At 42.1% G+C, this 16,709-nt stretch overlaps 1 protein-coding gene and 2 non-coding genes across 3 annotated transcripts; all 3 read left to right on the top strand.

Moving 5' to 3' along the window:
• The first annotated feature begins 947 nt into the window (after nucleotides 1–947).
• Nucleotides 948–3,014, top strand: LOC112341886 (pentatricopeptide repeat-containing protein At4g02750-like). Its single transcript, XM_024662834.1, has one exon. The coding sequence runs from the start codon at nucleotides 948–950 to the stop codon at nucleotides 3,012–3,014; it is 2,067 nt and encodes a 688-aa protein (XP_024518602.1).
• A 2,814-nt stretch (nucleotides 3,015–5,828) lies between these two features.
• On the top strand, nucleotides 5,829–5,908 carry TRNAL-UAG. Its single transcript has one exon. It is a non-coding gene; the product is annotated as a tRNA-Leu (tRNA).
• Nucleotides 5,909–11,867: 5,959 nt separating this feature from the next.
• Nucleotides 11,868–11,940, top strand: TRNAA-AGC. Its single transcript has one exon. It is a non-coding gene; the product is annotated as a tRNA-Ala (tRNA).
• The last annotated feature ends 4,769 nt before the right edge of the window (nucleotides 11,941–16,709 follow it).

Here is a 16,709-nt window from a genome sequence, read left to right as displayed (position 1 = left end):
GTATTCTCCAAGCGGAGCATCCCCAGTTTTGGTCATGTAGAAAACTGCGGGATTGGAATTCTCCCAACTTGGGTCTCCTTTGTAATCAGCAGTCACTTGATCACCAGTGGCCTGGGGAGCAAAACAAGATATGGAGAACAGCAGAGAAATCACAATTTACGAAACAAAGCCACTTATTTGCCTGTGTAGATTGTCGAATGCCTTGATATGGACCTTGTTATTCTCACCGCGAATGAATGTAAAGGTCTCCCACTCTCTTGCATCTTGGCTTGTTGCAAGATAGCTTCCTCCTGCTTTGAGTGCTTTGAGAAAATTTCCATTCCTTTTACTTTCGTAGCTGGAACGTTGTACGAGAGACGCGCCATACCTAAACTTACAAATTCAAGTGAAAACGCCATATGAAAGAAATGGCCTACTCTGAAGCTACTGGGTGTCGTGCCCATGAACACTGTCATTCTGAACTCGGATGTATGCATTGGTATTCAAATATCTTATCTGAATTATAGTCCCATCCTACGAGATTCGCCCGAGAAAATTGAGGATATGAACAAAAAATGTCGCCGTTGGGCAAGTTACTAAAGATGGTTGCATCCAGCCCTCTACGACAAGTCATACTCCGAGATTTACAGCACGAACTGGTGTCTCTCGCCTGTGACAGGTATTAATGCCCTTCCTGAAAGAGGATTATGAAAAAGCTTGAGTTTGTGATCATAGAGGATGTATAGAACAAGTCTGCAATGCAAAGAGCGAGCACGAACAAGGTGCGAGACATTTTTTTATTTTTTGGTGTTGGTTCTGCTGCTGTTCTTTAATAGTGTGAAAGTTGACCAGGAACTCAAGTCTAGCCTTTCACATACTTAATGTGTATATAGATTACAAACATATTTATGTTTATAAAAATGCCTTCTTAATCAGAAAAGGTAAGATGGCTAAAAAAATTTGAATACATGCTAATTAAAGACCGGGTGCTGGATTTTGGACATCACATTGGAAAACCACTTGGTAGCCTTCCACAAAGCTACCTGCGATGGATGAGCGAGACACTTCGACATGGAAAGTGGGAGATCTGGTCCACACTGGCTAGTAGAGTCCTCAGTGGCAATTGCCAAGTAGAATTAGATCCATCTCAGTTGCAGTCCAAAAGCCTCAAGGATGCAATCCAGGCGCTCGAGAGCTGGGACATTCCCTTGGATGCAGCAACGTACGCAAATCTTCTCAAGAAATGTGGAGCCTCCAAATCGCTGGAAGAGGGGAAGTGCGTCCACGGCCATATTCTCCAGCACTGGCGAGGCGATCGCACATTTTTGGAGAACCATCTCGTGCAGATGTATGGAAATTGCGGGGACGTGGTTAGTGCATTCGCAACGTTCTTTCAGATTAAGAAGCCCACCACTATCTCTTGCAACACGATGATCGCAGCATATGCCCAAAACGGGCATATTGTCAATGCCAAGCGAGTGTTTGATCAAATGGATCTTCGGGACGTTATTACCTGGACTTTGATGATCAAAGCTCTTGCGCAAGACGGCCAGACCATCGAAGCCGAGGACTTTTTCAATCTAATGCCATTTCGTGATATTGTTGCATGGAACGCTATGATCTCTGCATATTCCGATAGCGGGGATCTGGGGACTGAATCTTCCAAAGCCTTGTTTGACGCAATGCCTGCCAAGAACGAAGCCTCTTGGAACGCAGTGCTACAATCGCTCGCCTCCACCGGGCATCTTGATTATTCCCAGCTCTTATTCGATCGGATGCCACAGCGAGATCTAATCACCTGGAATGCGCTCATCAGTGGCTACTGTCGTCTATCGCTGGTAGAAACGGCGCACTGTTTGCTCAACGACGCTCCCCAGAGGGATATCATCACCTGGACACACTTGATCTCGGGATATTCTCTGGTTGGGAATCTCCAGGCATGTCGGGATATCTTCGACCACGTTCCTCGGAGAGATGCCGTGTGTTGGACGACACTGGTGCAGGCATACGTGCGGTCGGGATTTGTCCTCCAAGCCGGGAGTGTCTTTGACAAGATGCCGCAGCATTTCTTGGCATCTTGTAATGCGATGATCCAAGGATATGCCCAAAACGGGTATATGCCCCAAGCAAGGTTGGCGTTTGAGAGTATTCCTGTGACAAATGCAGTGTCTACCACTCTTATGCTAAGAGCTTACGGAGAAAATCACCTGTGTGACGAAGCTCAAGAAATGTTTGATTGCATGGAGAAAAAGAATCTCCTGCCGTGGAGTGCTATGGTTGAGGCATATGCCCAAAACGGGCATATTTACGAGGCGGCTGAAGTGTTTGAGAAGATGCCGCAGAGGGATTTATCTGCTTGGATCGTAATGGTATCAGTTTATGGTGAGAATGGAAGGATTGAAGACGCTTGCAAGGCCTTTGAAGAAATTCCCAGGAAAAATTCTCTGGCTTGGAGCTCGATGGTAGCCGCATACTGTCAAGCCGAGCACCTCGATCGCGCAGTGTGGATTTTTCTAAGCATGCCCCAGTGGAGTGCGGCTTCTGTCAACTCTCTGATCATCGCATTTTCCCAGAAGGGAGATCTTGGAGGCGCAAAGGCTGTGTTTAACGAGCTGCCTCAGAAAGAGCTGGGGACTTGGACGGTAATGATCGCTGCTTACACCCAACATGGGAGTTTCAGAGATGCGATGCAAGCGTTTAGAGAAATGGACTTGGAGGGCGTCAAGCCCGACAAAGTGGCGTTCGTGAGGATCTTAGAGGCTTGTGGAAGCGCCTGCGAGGGGAAGATCATCCACGATAGTATCTTGGACAGCGGGATTTTGCAGTTTGATCCGCTGGTTGCTATTGCTTTGATCGAGATGTATGCTCGCTACAAGCAGTTCGAGGAAGCAATGCTGGTTTTCGATGGGTTGCAGGAGCGAGGCCAGGAAGCATGGTCTGGTATTGTCACGGCTTTTGCTGCAAACGGGCACAAGAGACAGGCTTTGAAACTCTTCCAGAGAATGCACCTCGAAGGCATAAAGCAGGTTCAGTAAGGTAATTAGATAATTCGAAAAGTACTCTCTCACACACTAAAGGCCATAAATTATTCATTCTTTGCAAATTCCAGTGGGAGACCTTTAAATTCATTTCAGGATTTGTCCAGGAAATACTGCTCTGGTGATCATCTTTGACAAGATGAAGCCAGTGTCTTTGACAAGATGCTGCAGAGCAGTATTTCCTGGCATCTTGTAATTTGATGACCCAGGGATATGTCCAACAAAGCAACCATTGATCAGTGTGTATATGTCCCAAGCGTTTGAGAGTATTAACAACTGTAGTGTCTAGTACTCTTTTGCTAAGAGCTTACGGAGATTATCACCAGTGTGACAAAGCCCAAGATTCCATGGAGAAAACTAATCTCCTGCCGTGCTATATGGCCAACATGGGAATTGTTGCGAGGTGGCTGAAGTGTTTGAGAAGATGCCGCCGATGCCACAGAGGGATTTATCTGAGATACAGTCATACTCGTCACAGGCCAGGCACCGGTTCATGCTGTAAATCTCGGAGGATGGCCCGTCGTAGAGGGTTCGCTCTTTGATAACTTGTCCAACAGCGACATGCTGGTAAATTATATACAGATTTCATGTATTTCCTTCTCTCAACCGTGCTGATTACGCCTGATTTTGCGATCGTAGGATGGGACTAAAATTCAGCTAAAATCTTCGAAGACCAATCCGAGTTGAGAATGACAGAGTGTTCTCAGAGTGCCATAAAATATGTACAAAATATTGATGAGAAGGAAAAAAATAATATCATATAAGAGAAACATTGATAATATTGTTATTAAAATATACTAAATAAAGAACCATAATTTATATATAATAATAATGATAAGATAAAATGAGAAGCATAGTGCCAACTCAAGAACAATGTTGTCAAAAGCCTTTGTCTTCCTCTGTTGTGAACAGCCTTTCAAGACTTTGTTGTTCTAGGGTTCCTGACGCCAGCCCGTCTGGCACGTCACAAACACGTCAGATCTGAGGGGCATTAAAACTGACGACTAGAGGCAAATATTTAAATAAAGTTTTAAAACTGGTTATTTTTCGGTGTATAATCTGATAATTTGCTGCACGTTCCATGGTTTGCTTTATAGTGGAACTTTACATGTTTATAATTTATAAACACAAGATTAATTTTATTGAATATCAACCATTAGATGGTAGAATAAACTAAAATATACTAGAAAGTGATTAATAAAGTTTATAGATTATAAACATGTTTATAAATTATAAAAATGAAATTAATCCAAATGAATAACAACTGTTAGATGGTAAAATATTCTAGAATATCCAAGAATATTTTAGATATATCCATAAGTTTGCTTAAGGAAACCAAAAAGAGGAGTTTGAAATATTGATTATAAACAATTTAAAAATCCAGAAAAGTGGAATATGGATGTGTGATGATATTATAGAATTCCTCAGTCGAAGATAGAGACTGTGCAGCAATAAAAAATCATAAAATGATGGTTCAATCAATGATCCCTTTAAAGAGTTATTTCATTAATCTAAATTTTAAACCTTATGGCCAATGGATCTTATGGCATCGGAGGAGGCGCCTTCTGTAAGATCCTCGATGTCAGATGTCATGCCAACATCCAGATGCGGATGGGATACCTTTGTTCCCTGCGTTAGCATGCGGTGGTGGTGACGCCTCTTTGATGACGATCCAACGGCTGCCAACATCACTACCATTATAGACAGACATAAAAAAAAAAAATCGCTCGATTCAATCCTTTAAAAAATCTAGCCACAATTGATCATTTTGATGATCCATCGCCTTCTCCTCTCATCCTCTGCGACAATGACAGCAACGCTCGGAGAAGCCATCCTGTTTTGCTTTTCGACCTTTGTGCTGATTCCCTAAGCTTGCGAGCTTCCTTTTGTGACTCCATCTCCCAGCCCGCAAGAGCCCATAGTATGCATGATGTCATTGTTAATAACCTAATATGATGCCTTTTCCAAAATCTGTATATATTGATATTTTAAACTAAATATATATATTAATATTCGCATGTAGATAGTTCTCCTTCACACCCTTCGAAATAGGCCAAGAATGCTGATTTGCTGCCTGCTGGCACAAAACCATGAGATTGAGGAAATCCAAACCTATGCAAAAGCTTCTGGATTCGTTAGTGTGTTTTAGAACATCTCTTCCAACTTTCCTCGCGTCCTTGATCTGTCGAGAAACAAGAAAATCGAAATCGCTCAGGAACTTAAAAAGCCATTAGTTTTAAATCTGAGCGTCTCACCTCTCTAGCGTACGCATACCTCTGCATATACGAGTTTTCTCTAAGCCAGTAAATTTGAAGGTGCCGCTTACAGTCCTGAAAGACGATACGCCTTTGAGCACCATCGTGATCGCAGTGGCGATCTCTGAAGCAACGCTTGGAGGATACGCATCGACGCATCTAATATCTTGAGTGCTCAATTTTCTTACCTGCGTATGTTGGAGCTGTCTTTCTGGTGCTTATTAGTTTTCCAGTTGTCTGGAAGGAGGAAACAGACCTCTCCCTTCAGAAACTCCATCAGATAATGGAGTTTATGGTGGGAGCTTGGACATGGTGCAGTGACATCGCCCGATCAAGACCGAAGATCCGCGAACTTCTGAAGAATCCATCTGTAGATTGAAAGAAGATATTTCTTTCCTGCTCACCTGGAGGAAGAGGATGAGGCTGATAGCTCCAGGCCAGGAAAGAAAACGAAGCAACTAGAACAAAAACCAGGGAAATGACTTTGGTGATTACAAGATGTGAGCTCTTCCCGTTGAAGCATTGTTAATTGAATAGAATGATATGCCAAATATATGACAGCTTGGCCGAGTGGTCTAAGGCGTTGGATTTAGGCTCCAATCCTCAAGGGCGTGGGGTCGAATCCCACAGTTGTCACGAACTTTGTAATGTAAATGTTTCATTAGTATTTTTCTGGCTTGGATGCGTCAAGCCGCCGCCAAGCAAATTTGTTTGATCCAAAAAGCTTCCGAATATTCAGTTGAATACGAAACGCCATATCATATTGGTCAATCCTATGGATTTTCTCTGCGGACTGCTTTGCAGATTCTCTTTCTCGCGCATGAGAAGCGGCTGGAAGATCTCAAAGTGCCAGGCTGAGCTCCACGATCTGAGGAGAAGCAGCTTGGCTGGAACTTTATCATCCTCCACCTCGGGCAAATGTCTCAAGGCGAATAGCCGATCACGGATCAACTTGCAAGGCTGAAAGAAGACCTTGAATACGGTGGGTATGTACTGAAGTCTCCTCTTTCTCGCCACAGATGTTGCTCCACAACAAAGAGAGGTTTTCCAGACATTTACGAAAGTTCTCTTTTGATTTTGATTCTCTTTATTTTTTATCCATCAGTGAAATAGTGAAGAAAATTCTTTGTTGGGAAATTACGACCTTACGACCTTTGGATGAAAGTTGTGGTGATAAGCTTCTTGCATGTGGCAATACTCTTGGCCAAGCATAGCTTCCAACAACTACAGATTATTGATGATGTTGTCAGAATGCAAAAAGCTTGGAGTGGAGTTGGTAATCTATTTTCTCCTCACCAAACCTCTTTTGCTGAAAATTGTCCACCAATACATCAATTGAAACCTTCTCAAATAGTAACAGTGATTCAGCCTAATCCTATGCTGAAACAAAAGGAATTGATCATGAGCCACTCCAAAGTTCTCAATCCAGTTATAGTTGAGATAACTCTCAAAACACTCAAGGTGCTCATGTGTGCCATTTGAGGAATCGTGGAAGTATCTATTTAGGTAGGCTCACTTGGAGCTAATGAACCAATGCACCTTGAACACTCATAAGAGGCAACCTGTAAGAGTCAAAGTTTCAGATTGAAGAAAAGCTGATATTTTAGTATTAACAAAAACAGGACTTTATTTTTCTTACCAAATAAATTAATCCAAAAATAGGTTCCTTAAAGAAAAAGGAAGATTCTAGAATATACTTATTTTGTGGTGATCATCAAAGGACTTTTCAGAGAGAGATGTGCATAATCTGGTTAGTTTCAGAAAGAGGCAAGAAATTTGGATTTATTGCTTGGCCAGACTGGAAAATCGATATTGCAAGGATCAAAAAGAGTTTCAACTTCAAAGAGCCCGATGTATTGATTATAAACAACGTGAAAATCAGGGAAGGTTGGACTTGGGGTGATATAGTAAAACTTCCTAGGTCAAAGCTAGAAACTGTGACGGTAATAATCGAGAGAATCCAAGATCAAAAGTCTAATAAGAATCGAGGATGGTCTTCAAACAGAGATGATCCCTTTAAGGAATCTTTCTTATAGATTTGTATTTGTTATAGTTATGCCATTAATCGATATTTTACTTCCAACTCTTATGTAGAAACTGCCACACACCAAGCAGCGCTCCACAGACAGTAGCAATGATAGAGATAACGAAGTGTCCATGGTGATGTTCCTCAAACGAGCTATAGAACACCCACATAAGCGATGACAAGGTGCTTAACGCACTGCTCGTGATGAATCGCCACTCTGTGGTAAAGCCAAGCTGTGCTGTGGGCTTCACGAACGAACGTACCTCGAAAGCTCGGGATAGCATGGTCCCGAAGCAGTGGTGAAACGAAAGCAGTCCTCTCAGCGCAAAAGGAACGCCCCAGAACAGTCCGTAAGTGTAGACCAACGCTGTGAAAGCTCCGTGCACATCCCGGGCAAACTCTTGTGCGAAAATCGGGGAAGCCACTGCCGCTATGCCGTAAAGAAAGAGAGATGCACCAACTTTAATCACCTTGGCTATGGAGCTCGTGATCAGAAGCTGTGACGCAGAGATCCCGTAGAGGGCAGCCGTGAAAGTCGAGACCCATCGCGCGAACTGTGACCACGAAGATTTGGTAAACATCCACTTCTCGCTGGTCGCAAGGAAATGGAAAAATCCGAGCGTGCTCGTGGCTAGCACTGCCACCGATCCGACTGGCACTGGATTTTCGACCTCCTCAGCTTGGACTGCGGGCTGGAAATTCACATCGAAAGCAACCAAGACGACCGGCAAGCTTGCGAGAAACGAGACGATGGTCGATGCGATTCCCATCCAGTAAGCCCACGTCGGAGGCTGCGAGACAGAAAGAGCCTGGTCAAAGACGGAGCTGGGGACGATGCTCTCCACGAAAATCCGGGCAATCGAAATCCCAGAAGCAGGCTGCCCGTCGTAGAACAGCCCAATATTGCTGCACAGTTTCCCCCTTTTGATAATTCCTTGTATTGATAAGTTAGCACAAGCAAGAGAGAAACGAAGCTCACTCTCATTCTCGCTCGCTCTCTCTCTCTCTCGTTCGTGTTTTTTCTTTCTTTTTAGGGATTCTGCAAGGGAGCGCGTTTTCTTGATCGCCGGGAGCGCGGCTACCCTGCCGCGGAGGAAAGGTCTCGGCTTTCTTTTGAATCGCGCTCGATCGAGGCAATGCAGGTGAAATATACGCTCTTGTACTCCTCCAGTGACTGATCGCCGACATCTTCCAATCCAGAAAAGCCTCCGGCGATGGATCGCTCTCTCCGGTAACAGTTTTCCTTTTCTAGTCTTTAGCCCAGACCGTGGCGAGAGCTTCTCCAGCTCTCCCTTTGGGATCTTTGCGTTCTTGTGGCACTTGATTTCACGGTTTTTTCCAGGACGTCCCCTACGCAAGAATAGGTCGGTGCTGCCGGGGAGACACTGTCCGGATTCCGGAAGCTCGACGAGAACGAATCGAGCAGCAAAGCCGAGATAGGTGGCGGACTGCTCAGCTGATTTCTTTTACCGACCAGCAGTATTTATACGAAGCGGTACGATTGAGTGGAGTATTCCTGGTCACTTTCTTCTTTCAGGCTTTTAGCTTGAGCCACGACGACCATGGTTTCTTCGTCTTTTACCTCACGACAGGAAGCTCTTCTTGGGACTGAGACACGCCTGATAGAGTAAGCTTTACGAACTTCGTTAGTGACCAAAGCTTATTTAAATGGCTCCCAGGAACGCGGGGATTTTTTAATTTTTTTTCCGGCTACTCGTTGCCAATGGACGAACCAAAGAGAAGCGAGAAGTTGGTTCTACACATTAATGAGGCTTGAAGGACGCGATTGGAGCTCTCTCTGGTGGAAGAGTCATACTTGAATGCAATGTAAGTTTCTCTTGTTCTTTTCTTTAGTTCTTCTCACTGTACGAGGTGCTGGCGCGAGGATAAAGCGGAAGTGGACACTAGAGTATGAGAAGGCGAACCGGTGCTCACGATCCAAACGTGAGTGAGCTGAACTCACACCTGGAGAAGTTCTCGAGGGCGCTGGATATCAAAGTTCTCGAGAGCTTGACTTCCCAGGATCAAGGAGAGAAGTTCGCGTCCCAGGTAACGGACATCACAAAGTAAGCAGCGTACGATCTCTACTCGCCACTAGCAGCTACACAGACGGCCAAGACGGCCGTGATTTCCATCCTCTTGATGCTCTACATTGTTTCGACTATGCAGACGATGCTTATTTCCTGGTCCTGGGAAGAATTTGCGAGCTTGTGGAGACGAAGGAATACGTCACGAGCAAAAAACGCGGACCAGATCAAGGCTGAAGCCTCCGACATCAGCGACTGAGGATGGCGAGGCGACGAAGAGCTCCAGCGAAGCGGCTCCAAAGTCAAGGCAGCAGGAAAAGCGTTTCCACAACGCAGTGCCAGAGGCTTCCAAAGACTTCCCAGAGATTCCCAGAGAAGTCTCATCCAGATCAACGTAGCTACCGAAAGCCTCGGGAATCAAGAGCAAGACATCAGATCTGCTCTGCTCAATGATCTCAAGACGTGCTTGTGGTGGAACGTTGTTTACTGCGTCGGCTACGACAAGTTCAGTGAGGAGGAATGACGAGGATCATGCCTTCTGTAAGATCAAGCTCAAATGTCATGGTGACGTCCACGATCGAAGCAGGATTAAATCGCTGTGATACGCCAAACAGCGAGAGAAGAGAAAAAGAAATAGACTTTTGTCAGAAGCGTGATCCTAACTAACGTCACTTCGACCATCAGAGGCAGTAGGAACAAATCGAATTAAGTAGAAAAGCTACTGCGTTCTCGTCACAAGTGTCTTTCCGATCAGGACATGGCCTTGCCATCGTTAGGCGAATCTACCGTGGCTACACTTGGTTACAGTGTTTACGAGCGAGCGGGCATTGAGTGAGGCTTTTCATCTGCTAACATCACTATAGCAAAGCAACCACACATGAAAACTAATACCGTTTATTAGTAAGCATCATTTTGATGATCCATCACCACCACCTGAAGATTTGCTAATACTCATCCTTGGAGATTCTGGCAGCTTTTGTTGCATTTCAAGAGCCTTTTGAGAGATGAGCTTTGGAAAGACCACCATCTCCAGCAAGTTTCTATAGCCAAGCAGCTGCATCTGCAGCAACCATGAAGAATGTTACTAATGCTTATAATAATAATAATACATAATATAGTAATAGTATTCACAAGAGGAGGAGGAAAAGAGATAGTGTTTTGCTTTGCAGTGTTATGCAAGAGGATGAGTAAAGCAATTGGTAAAACCAACACAATATAAAATGGTCTTCTGTACCAATCAAATTGCCTAAACACTAATATTATTTGGTATTTTGGTTTGCTAGTAAACATATTTAGCTACATATTTGTATAGCTAAAAGTCTTTTAAAATGAGTAACTTTTTATTCTTACAAAATTGGAAACATCACCTTCACATTCTTTCAAAATGTAAGTGCATTTTCTTTTCTGAACAAACAAATAGAGATATTAGGCATGCTTGATCAATTCAAAGAAACTAATTATTAAAAGCTTACTAGGTGATGGATTTTGTTTCAAGGTCCATTCCTCGTATTCCAAGCATGTTGTCCTGCCTGGATCTTGTACCAAAACCAAACTAATGCCTTTGGAACTTGTAAGTTGTAACAAGCAAATCAATGCCTTCCTACTGACCTCAAGAATGTACAACTTAATGTAGTCCTATACAGACAAAAGGAGTCACTAAGAATATTTTTAAAATATTCTGGTACACGAAAGGATATTTTCTTAATTTTTTCGTGGCAATATTTTTATTAAACAGGTATTTTTTAAAAAATTGAAATTTAAATAATATTTAGATCTGAGTGGCAATATTTCCGTAATTTAAAGAATAAATTCACTATATTTAGTATTACTAAATATAAAATTATTATTATAAAATCCATTTGAGTGTAACTTTAAAGAATGTTCTTTGTTATTTATAAGTAAAAGTTTATTTATAAATATATATCAAATTCAAATACAATACCAATTTCCAATGTCATAAACCCTTCATATCAAGATATTGCAATGAATCCAAATTTTAACATTTGGATCCATCCCGAAAACCATAAAATATATAAAATGCATATGTTTGTAAAGGATTAAAGACTCACCAAAAGTAGTATATGTATGGGCATTAGTTTATTGTGATGTTGTAAATTTTCTTATTTATAGTATCAATTCCATAATTGAGAATTATATACTTGTAATGATGGTATAATGTTAAGACTTTTAACTTTTGCCTTTAACTATAATGTTGCCTTTGCTTCATTTGATTATGCATTTGTAATTTTTACATATTTATTTTTTCTCATTTTTAGAATTTCTTGAAAAAGTGCTAATGTTTATTTTGTTTTTATTATTGTAAAGTGTCCTTTTCAAATTTAAAGCTTGTTTCAACTAAAGTTTAAGACTCCAAATACATCAATTTTACCCAACTAACCGGATAACTAACACTACACAGCATAACTGAGAGCTCTAGAATCAATCAAAAAACTTTTGAAATGTGACAAAAGACACCAGAATCTCCAAGGATGAGTACTAGATTGGTGAAGAGAAAAGCCTTGCATTTTTGTTTCTATGCTAAGGGGATGTAGCTCAGATGGTAGAGCGCTTGCTTAGCATGCAAGAGGCACCAGGATCGATACCTGGCATCTCCAACTATTTTCAATCATTCCAAGAGTTTTGACCGATTTTACTGGTGTTGACTATGGTTGACCTCTTGAGGAGCTAAGGATCCACGAAAACCGGATGGTGCTAATTCCCTCCACTGTTGGGTCACTGGATTGCTGCTCTACCGTCTGTGACAAACTGGCTTTTATTCCAGTACCCAGATGGGTTAATTCTTTTGCTTTTGCCTCTGACATTATGGAAACTACTTTGATATGTTGTGTCTGCAATAGAGGCAACCATAATAAGAGACCTCCACCGGCCGAGAAAAAGAATACTGGTAGGCAGGAGCGTGAAGACAACAAGGATGCCATCTACATGACAAAGATAATCCAACTTGCATTTTTGCATCTATCAGTCTCATGCTTTCGGTTGGCTATCAAAACAACAATGGATAGATATTTATCTCGTGTTTCTTTTCCCCAGTTTTCTGTAGACGAAGTAGTTTGTGCACGCTGATGGCTGGTGTCTCCATGATCCCATTCAATGAGTTCTAAGCTGAAAAACGAGAAAAAAAGAGTTTCGTTATTCAAAGTATGCAAAGTGGCGTGTCACTGCAAGTAGGACATTAGGATTGGAAAGATATCCATTTCTCTTTTTGAAATATCATATCTATACTGTGGAGAGCATTTCATGATTGAGCGATGCATGTTATCTCAAAGGAAGCAGCGGAGGAATGCGATCTTTCAGGAGCCCGGGTGGCAGATCGAAGTGACGGATCATCTGGAAGTTGTGGTGGACGATTCTCCAACTGAGAAGAAACAGCTGGATGCTCACACTCGTGGTTCCCACAGCAATGTCAAACTGGAATTCTCCACAAAGTGTCCTGCCAACACTGGCAGTGACACGTAAGTCAGCACAGTGCATGTGTTGTCACAGGGAAGATTGTGTACAAACAATCTTCAAGGAGATGAGGTTGCAGAGCAAGAAGACAGTAGGCTCTTGCTCACTGACGGTGATCTCACCCAGAGATCACATACAAGGGTTGACTGGTGGAAGTCGCCAGACTTGGAAGTTATGACACAACTGGCTCGGAACATGGATTGGAAGGCAGAGCAAGAACCTACCAAGTTTCGATTTGATGAAGGATTTACGAGCTATCCTCTAGAGGTGACAAGGGAGCAGACGTTGGTGCACCTCCAAAGGCCAGAGAGGTTGCTCGAGACGAAAGGTTTGAGAAAATGTAACGTACTACTTTTGCTCTCTGTTCTTGCAGGTGCTCAAATCTCAACTTCGATGAGAAGAAGCAGAGCAGGGCATAGCGGCCAGATAAGTTTCTCCAGAGTCAAGAACATCATAAGCCGGGAATCAAGCAAGTGCAAAATTGTGGCAGTATGGTCGAAGTCTACACTGCGGCTTGCAACACAGGTTGTTCGACAAGATGGGACGAAGAACAGGATAGGTTGGTCTACCTGGAAAGCAACACTCTCGCCTCACAAATTGTGAATACGAAGCCGATGCATTTGTCGCAAGCAGCCTCGTGGACATGTGGAAGCGTCAGAAGTGTTCGGGAGGACGAAGAAACATGCCTGGAACACGATCATCATGGGACATGCACTTCTTCTATCGGATGCAACGAGAAGCTGGCCTACCTCCAAACGCTGAGACTTTGCATGGAGCAGCAAAACGTCGTTTCCTGGGATACACCGAGAAACAACCTTTGCTCTCGAGCGCTATGAGCAAGTCGGGCAGCCAAACGCTCAGACTTTCATGGTGGCGCTCAAGGGACGGGGCGACTTAGGCGAAGAGGCTCCACTCGTAGATCTGGAAGAGAAATCTGGACGGAATCCACTACTTGCGTTCTCACTCATCACATTCTATAGGAAGTGTGGAGACGTGGCTGCCTCTCAAGAAGTTTTCCGCCCCAAGTTCAGTATTACTCCGGCACTTCCTCTTGCACTACTCATTTGAAGTACCTGGAGAGCATGATGTTCGTAAGTACTATAGTTTTTAGTTCATCGCTTTTTTGTTTCATCTTATAGCTAAAATAGCTTGAAGTTAGGGACTTCTAACTAACTCGACCAAAGCATCACGTAAACCAAGTACCTCCTTATGAAGGCGAAACTGAAGCTTGGCAGTTTCATGAAAAGCTGTGGAGGCTCTGGAGCTTATCTCTTTACACATGGTAAGTATCTTTTTCTTTCAGGGATGGGAATGGACATACAATCTTATTGTGGAGAGGGTATTAAGAGGTGTTGCTCGTTTCGGGAGCTTGTTGGTAAACTTTGTGAGGAAAATGGAGAAAGAGTGTAATGCAAGATTGACGGAGCCATGAACGAAACCCGAACAAAGATGGTATGTGAAAACAGGCAAAAGGATCTTAGATGCTTTATTTCGTTAAAGTGGGACTTTTCATTATCCCACTTATGGTGTGTGGCCACATGCCATTTTTATAACAACAATAAAAAATTGAAGTTTTAACTTTATAATTTATAAATTAAAAACTTTTCATATGATTTTGTGTTATAATATTGTGAAATATAAAAAAATAAATTAAAAAACTGATAGAAATATTAATAAATATTAATTAAGTACTAGGAAATGGCATGTGGACACATGCTAATTAATGTCCCACTTTACTGAATAAGTCCCACTTTAACGAAATAAAGCATTTAGAGGGCACACCATGGTCAAAATATAAAAATATCAAAGACAATCATGTTCTGGATCATATTTCACAAATGGAAATATGGAAATATGGTGTTTGGTCACTTAAACTTAACTTGAAAATGGGACTCAAGCTTCTCCAAGTAGATTAGATGTTACATTCTGTCCTATACAAATGTACAACTTTGTAACTATGATTCAAGTTCTTTAAATCTTTTTGGATTTCGTGATAGAGAGTTGTCCAAAGTAAATTGTGTGCTTTTGTCTTGCTGATGCTTGACAAGTTTCTTTGTGCCTTCTTTCAGCTGATCTAGACAAGGTTGTTGATACATTTAAGTTTCGTGATGGTTGCACATTTTTCTTCTATTGAAGAATTAACTCTCTCTTTGAGTGTAATTATAAGAAATGCCATATATTTTTTTCAGTGTAATTTATAGATAAAGTTTATTTTAGTTTCAAATACAATACCAATATCTTTTTTTTTCACCTCATGTTCAGATGTTATGATGAATCCAAACTTTAACATTTGGATCCATTCTATGCAAAGGATGAAAGATTTCAGAATTTTAATGTTTAAAGAATTATGTGTAATTGCAACTTGGGAATTAGTTGATTATGATGTTGTAAGGCTTCCCATTTATAATATCACTTCCATACTTGAGAATTATATATTTGTAATGATGCTCCTGCTTGATGGTTATTTTTTACTTTTAACTATAATGCCTTTGAGTATGTTGTCTTTGCTTCCTTTGACCAATGTTCATATGTTTGTTGTTTCTCGTCTACTAATATGAAATTAAAAAAGATTTAAAGAACTTGAATTATAATTATAAAGTTTGTATATTTTTACAGAGCATGGTTGAAAGAAAAACATAACATCTAATCAACAACAAAATCTCAGAGAAACTTAAGTCCCAAGTTTTAATAGGGGTTTAATCAAAGAAGTTTAGATCCATAATTGGTGTGCTTGGCAGTATTGAATATACTTAAACTATGCTTGGAGATTCTAGGATATTTTAATATCTAATAGCTGTTGTTCATTTAGATTGATCTTTTTAATTATAATTTATAACCTTCCCTATAAACACTTTCTAGTATATTTTTGTTTATTCTACTATAATATTAGTCTAAACTATGTTTATAACTATTGATCAATTAAATTACTCAATGAATTAAGAGATAAGTATTGTGTCTCATATTTTTTTATCTCTGCCAGCTAAGATCCTTTCGCGTCTTTTTAGGTACCATCTTTGATTGACGGCTCCATCAACCTTGCATGACACTCTTTCCTTGCAAAGTGTACCGACCTCCCAAGAAAAGCTTTTCTCTCATGGAGCGAGCACGCTGAGGAGTGGATTCCCTCCAGATTTCTCTCCCAGATCTGCGAGTGGAGCCTCTTCTCTGCTAAGTCGCCGTGTGCCTTGAGCGCCACCATGAAAGTCTGAGCGTTTGGCTGCGGCTTGCTCGTAGCACTCAAGAGCAAAGGTTGTTCTCGGCAAATCCCAGGAAACGACGTTTTGCTGCTCCATGCAAAGTCTCAGCGTTTGGAGGCAGGCCAGCTTCTCGTTGCATCTGATAGAAGACGTGCACGTTCGTGTTCCAGGCAACCAACGTCGTGTTTCCTCGTCCTCCAGAACACTTCTGATGGCTTCCACATGTCCACGTGATGAATGCATCGGCTTCGTATTCACAATTTGCAAGGTAGACCAACCTCTCCTGTTCTTCGTCCCATCCTGTCGAACAACCTGTGTTGCAAGCCGCAGTGACTTCGACCATACTGCCACAATTTTGCACTTGCTTGATTCCCGGCTTATGATGTTCTTGACTCTGGAGAAACTTATCTGGCCGCTATGCCCTGCTCTGCTTCTTCTCATCGAAGTTGAGATTTGAGCACCTGCAAGAACAGAGAGCAAAAGCAGTACGTTACCTTTTCTCAAACCTTTCGTCTCAACTTCTCTGGCCTTTGGAGGTGCACGAACGTCTGCTCCCCCGTCACCTCTAGAGGATAGCTCAGTCAAATCGAAACTTGGTAGGTTCTTGCTCTATTTTCCAGTCCATGTTCCGAGCCAGCTGTGCAATAACTTCCAAGTCTGGTGACTTCCACCAGTGGACCCTTGTATGTGATCTTCACCGTCCGTGAGCAAGACCCTGC

The sequence above is a fragment of the Selaginella moellendorffii genome, unplaced genomic scaffold, assembly GCF_000143415.4.
Source record: "Selaginella moellendorffii unplaced genomic scaffold, v1.0 SELMOscaffold_93, whole genome shotgun sequence".
Lineage (NCBI taxonomy): Eukaryota > Viridiplantae > Streptophyta > Lycopodiopsida > Selaginellales > Selaginellaceae > Selaginella > Selaginella moellendorffii.
The sequence above is the reverse complement of the archived record's forward strand: the minus strand, read 5'-3'. Positions and strand labels throughout refer to the sequence as shown.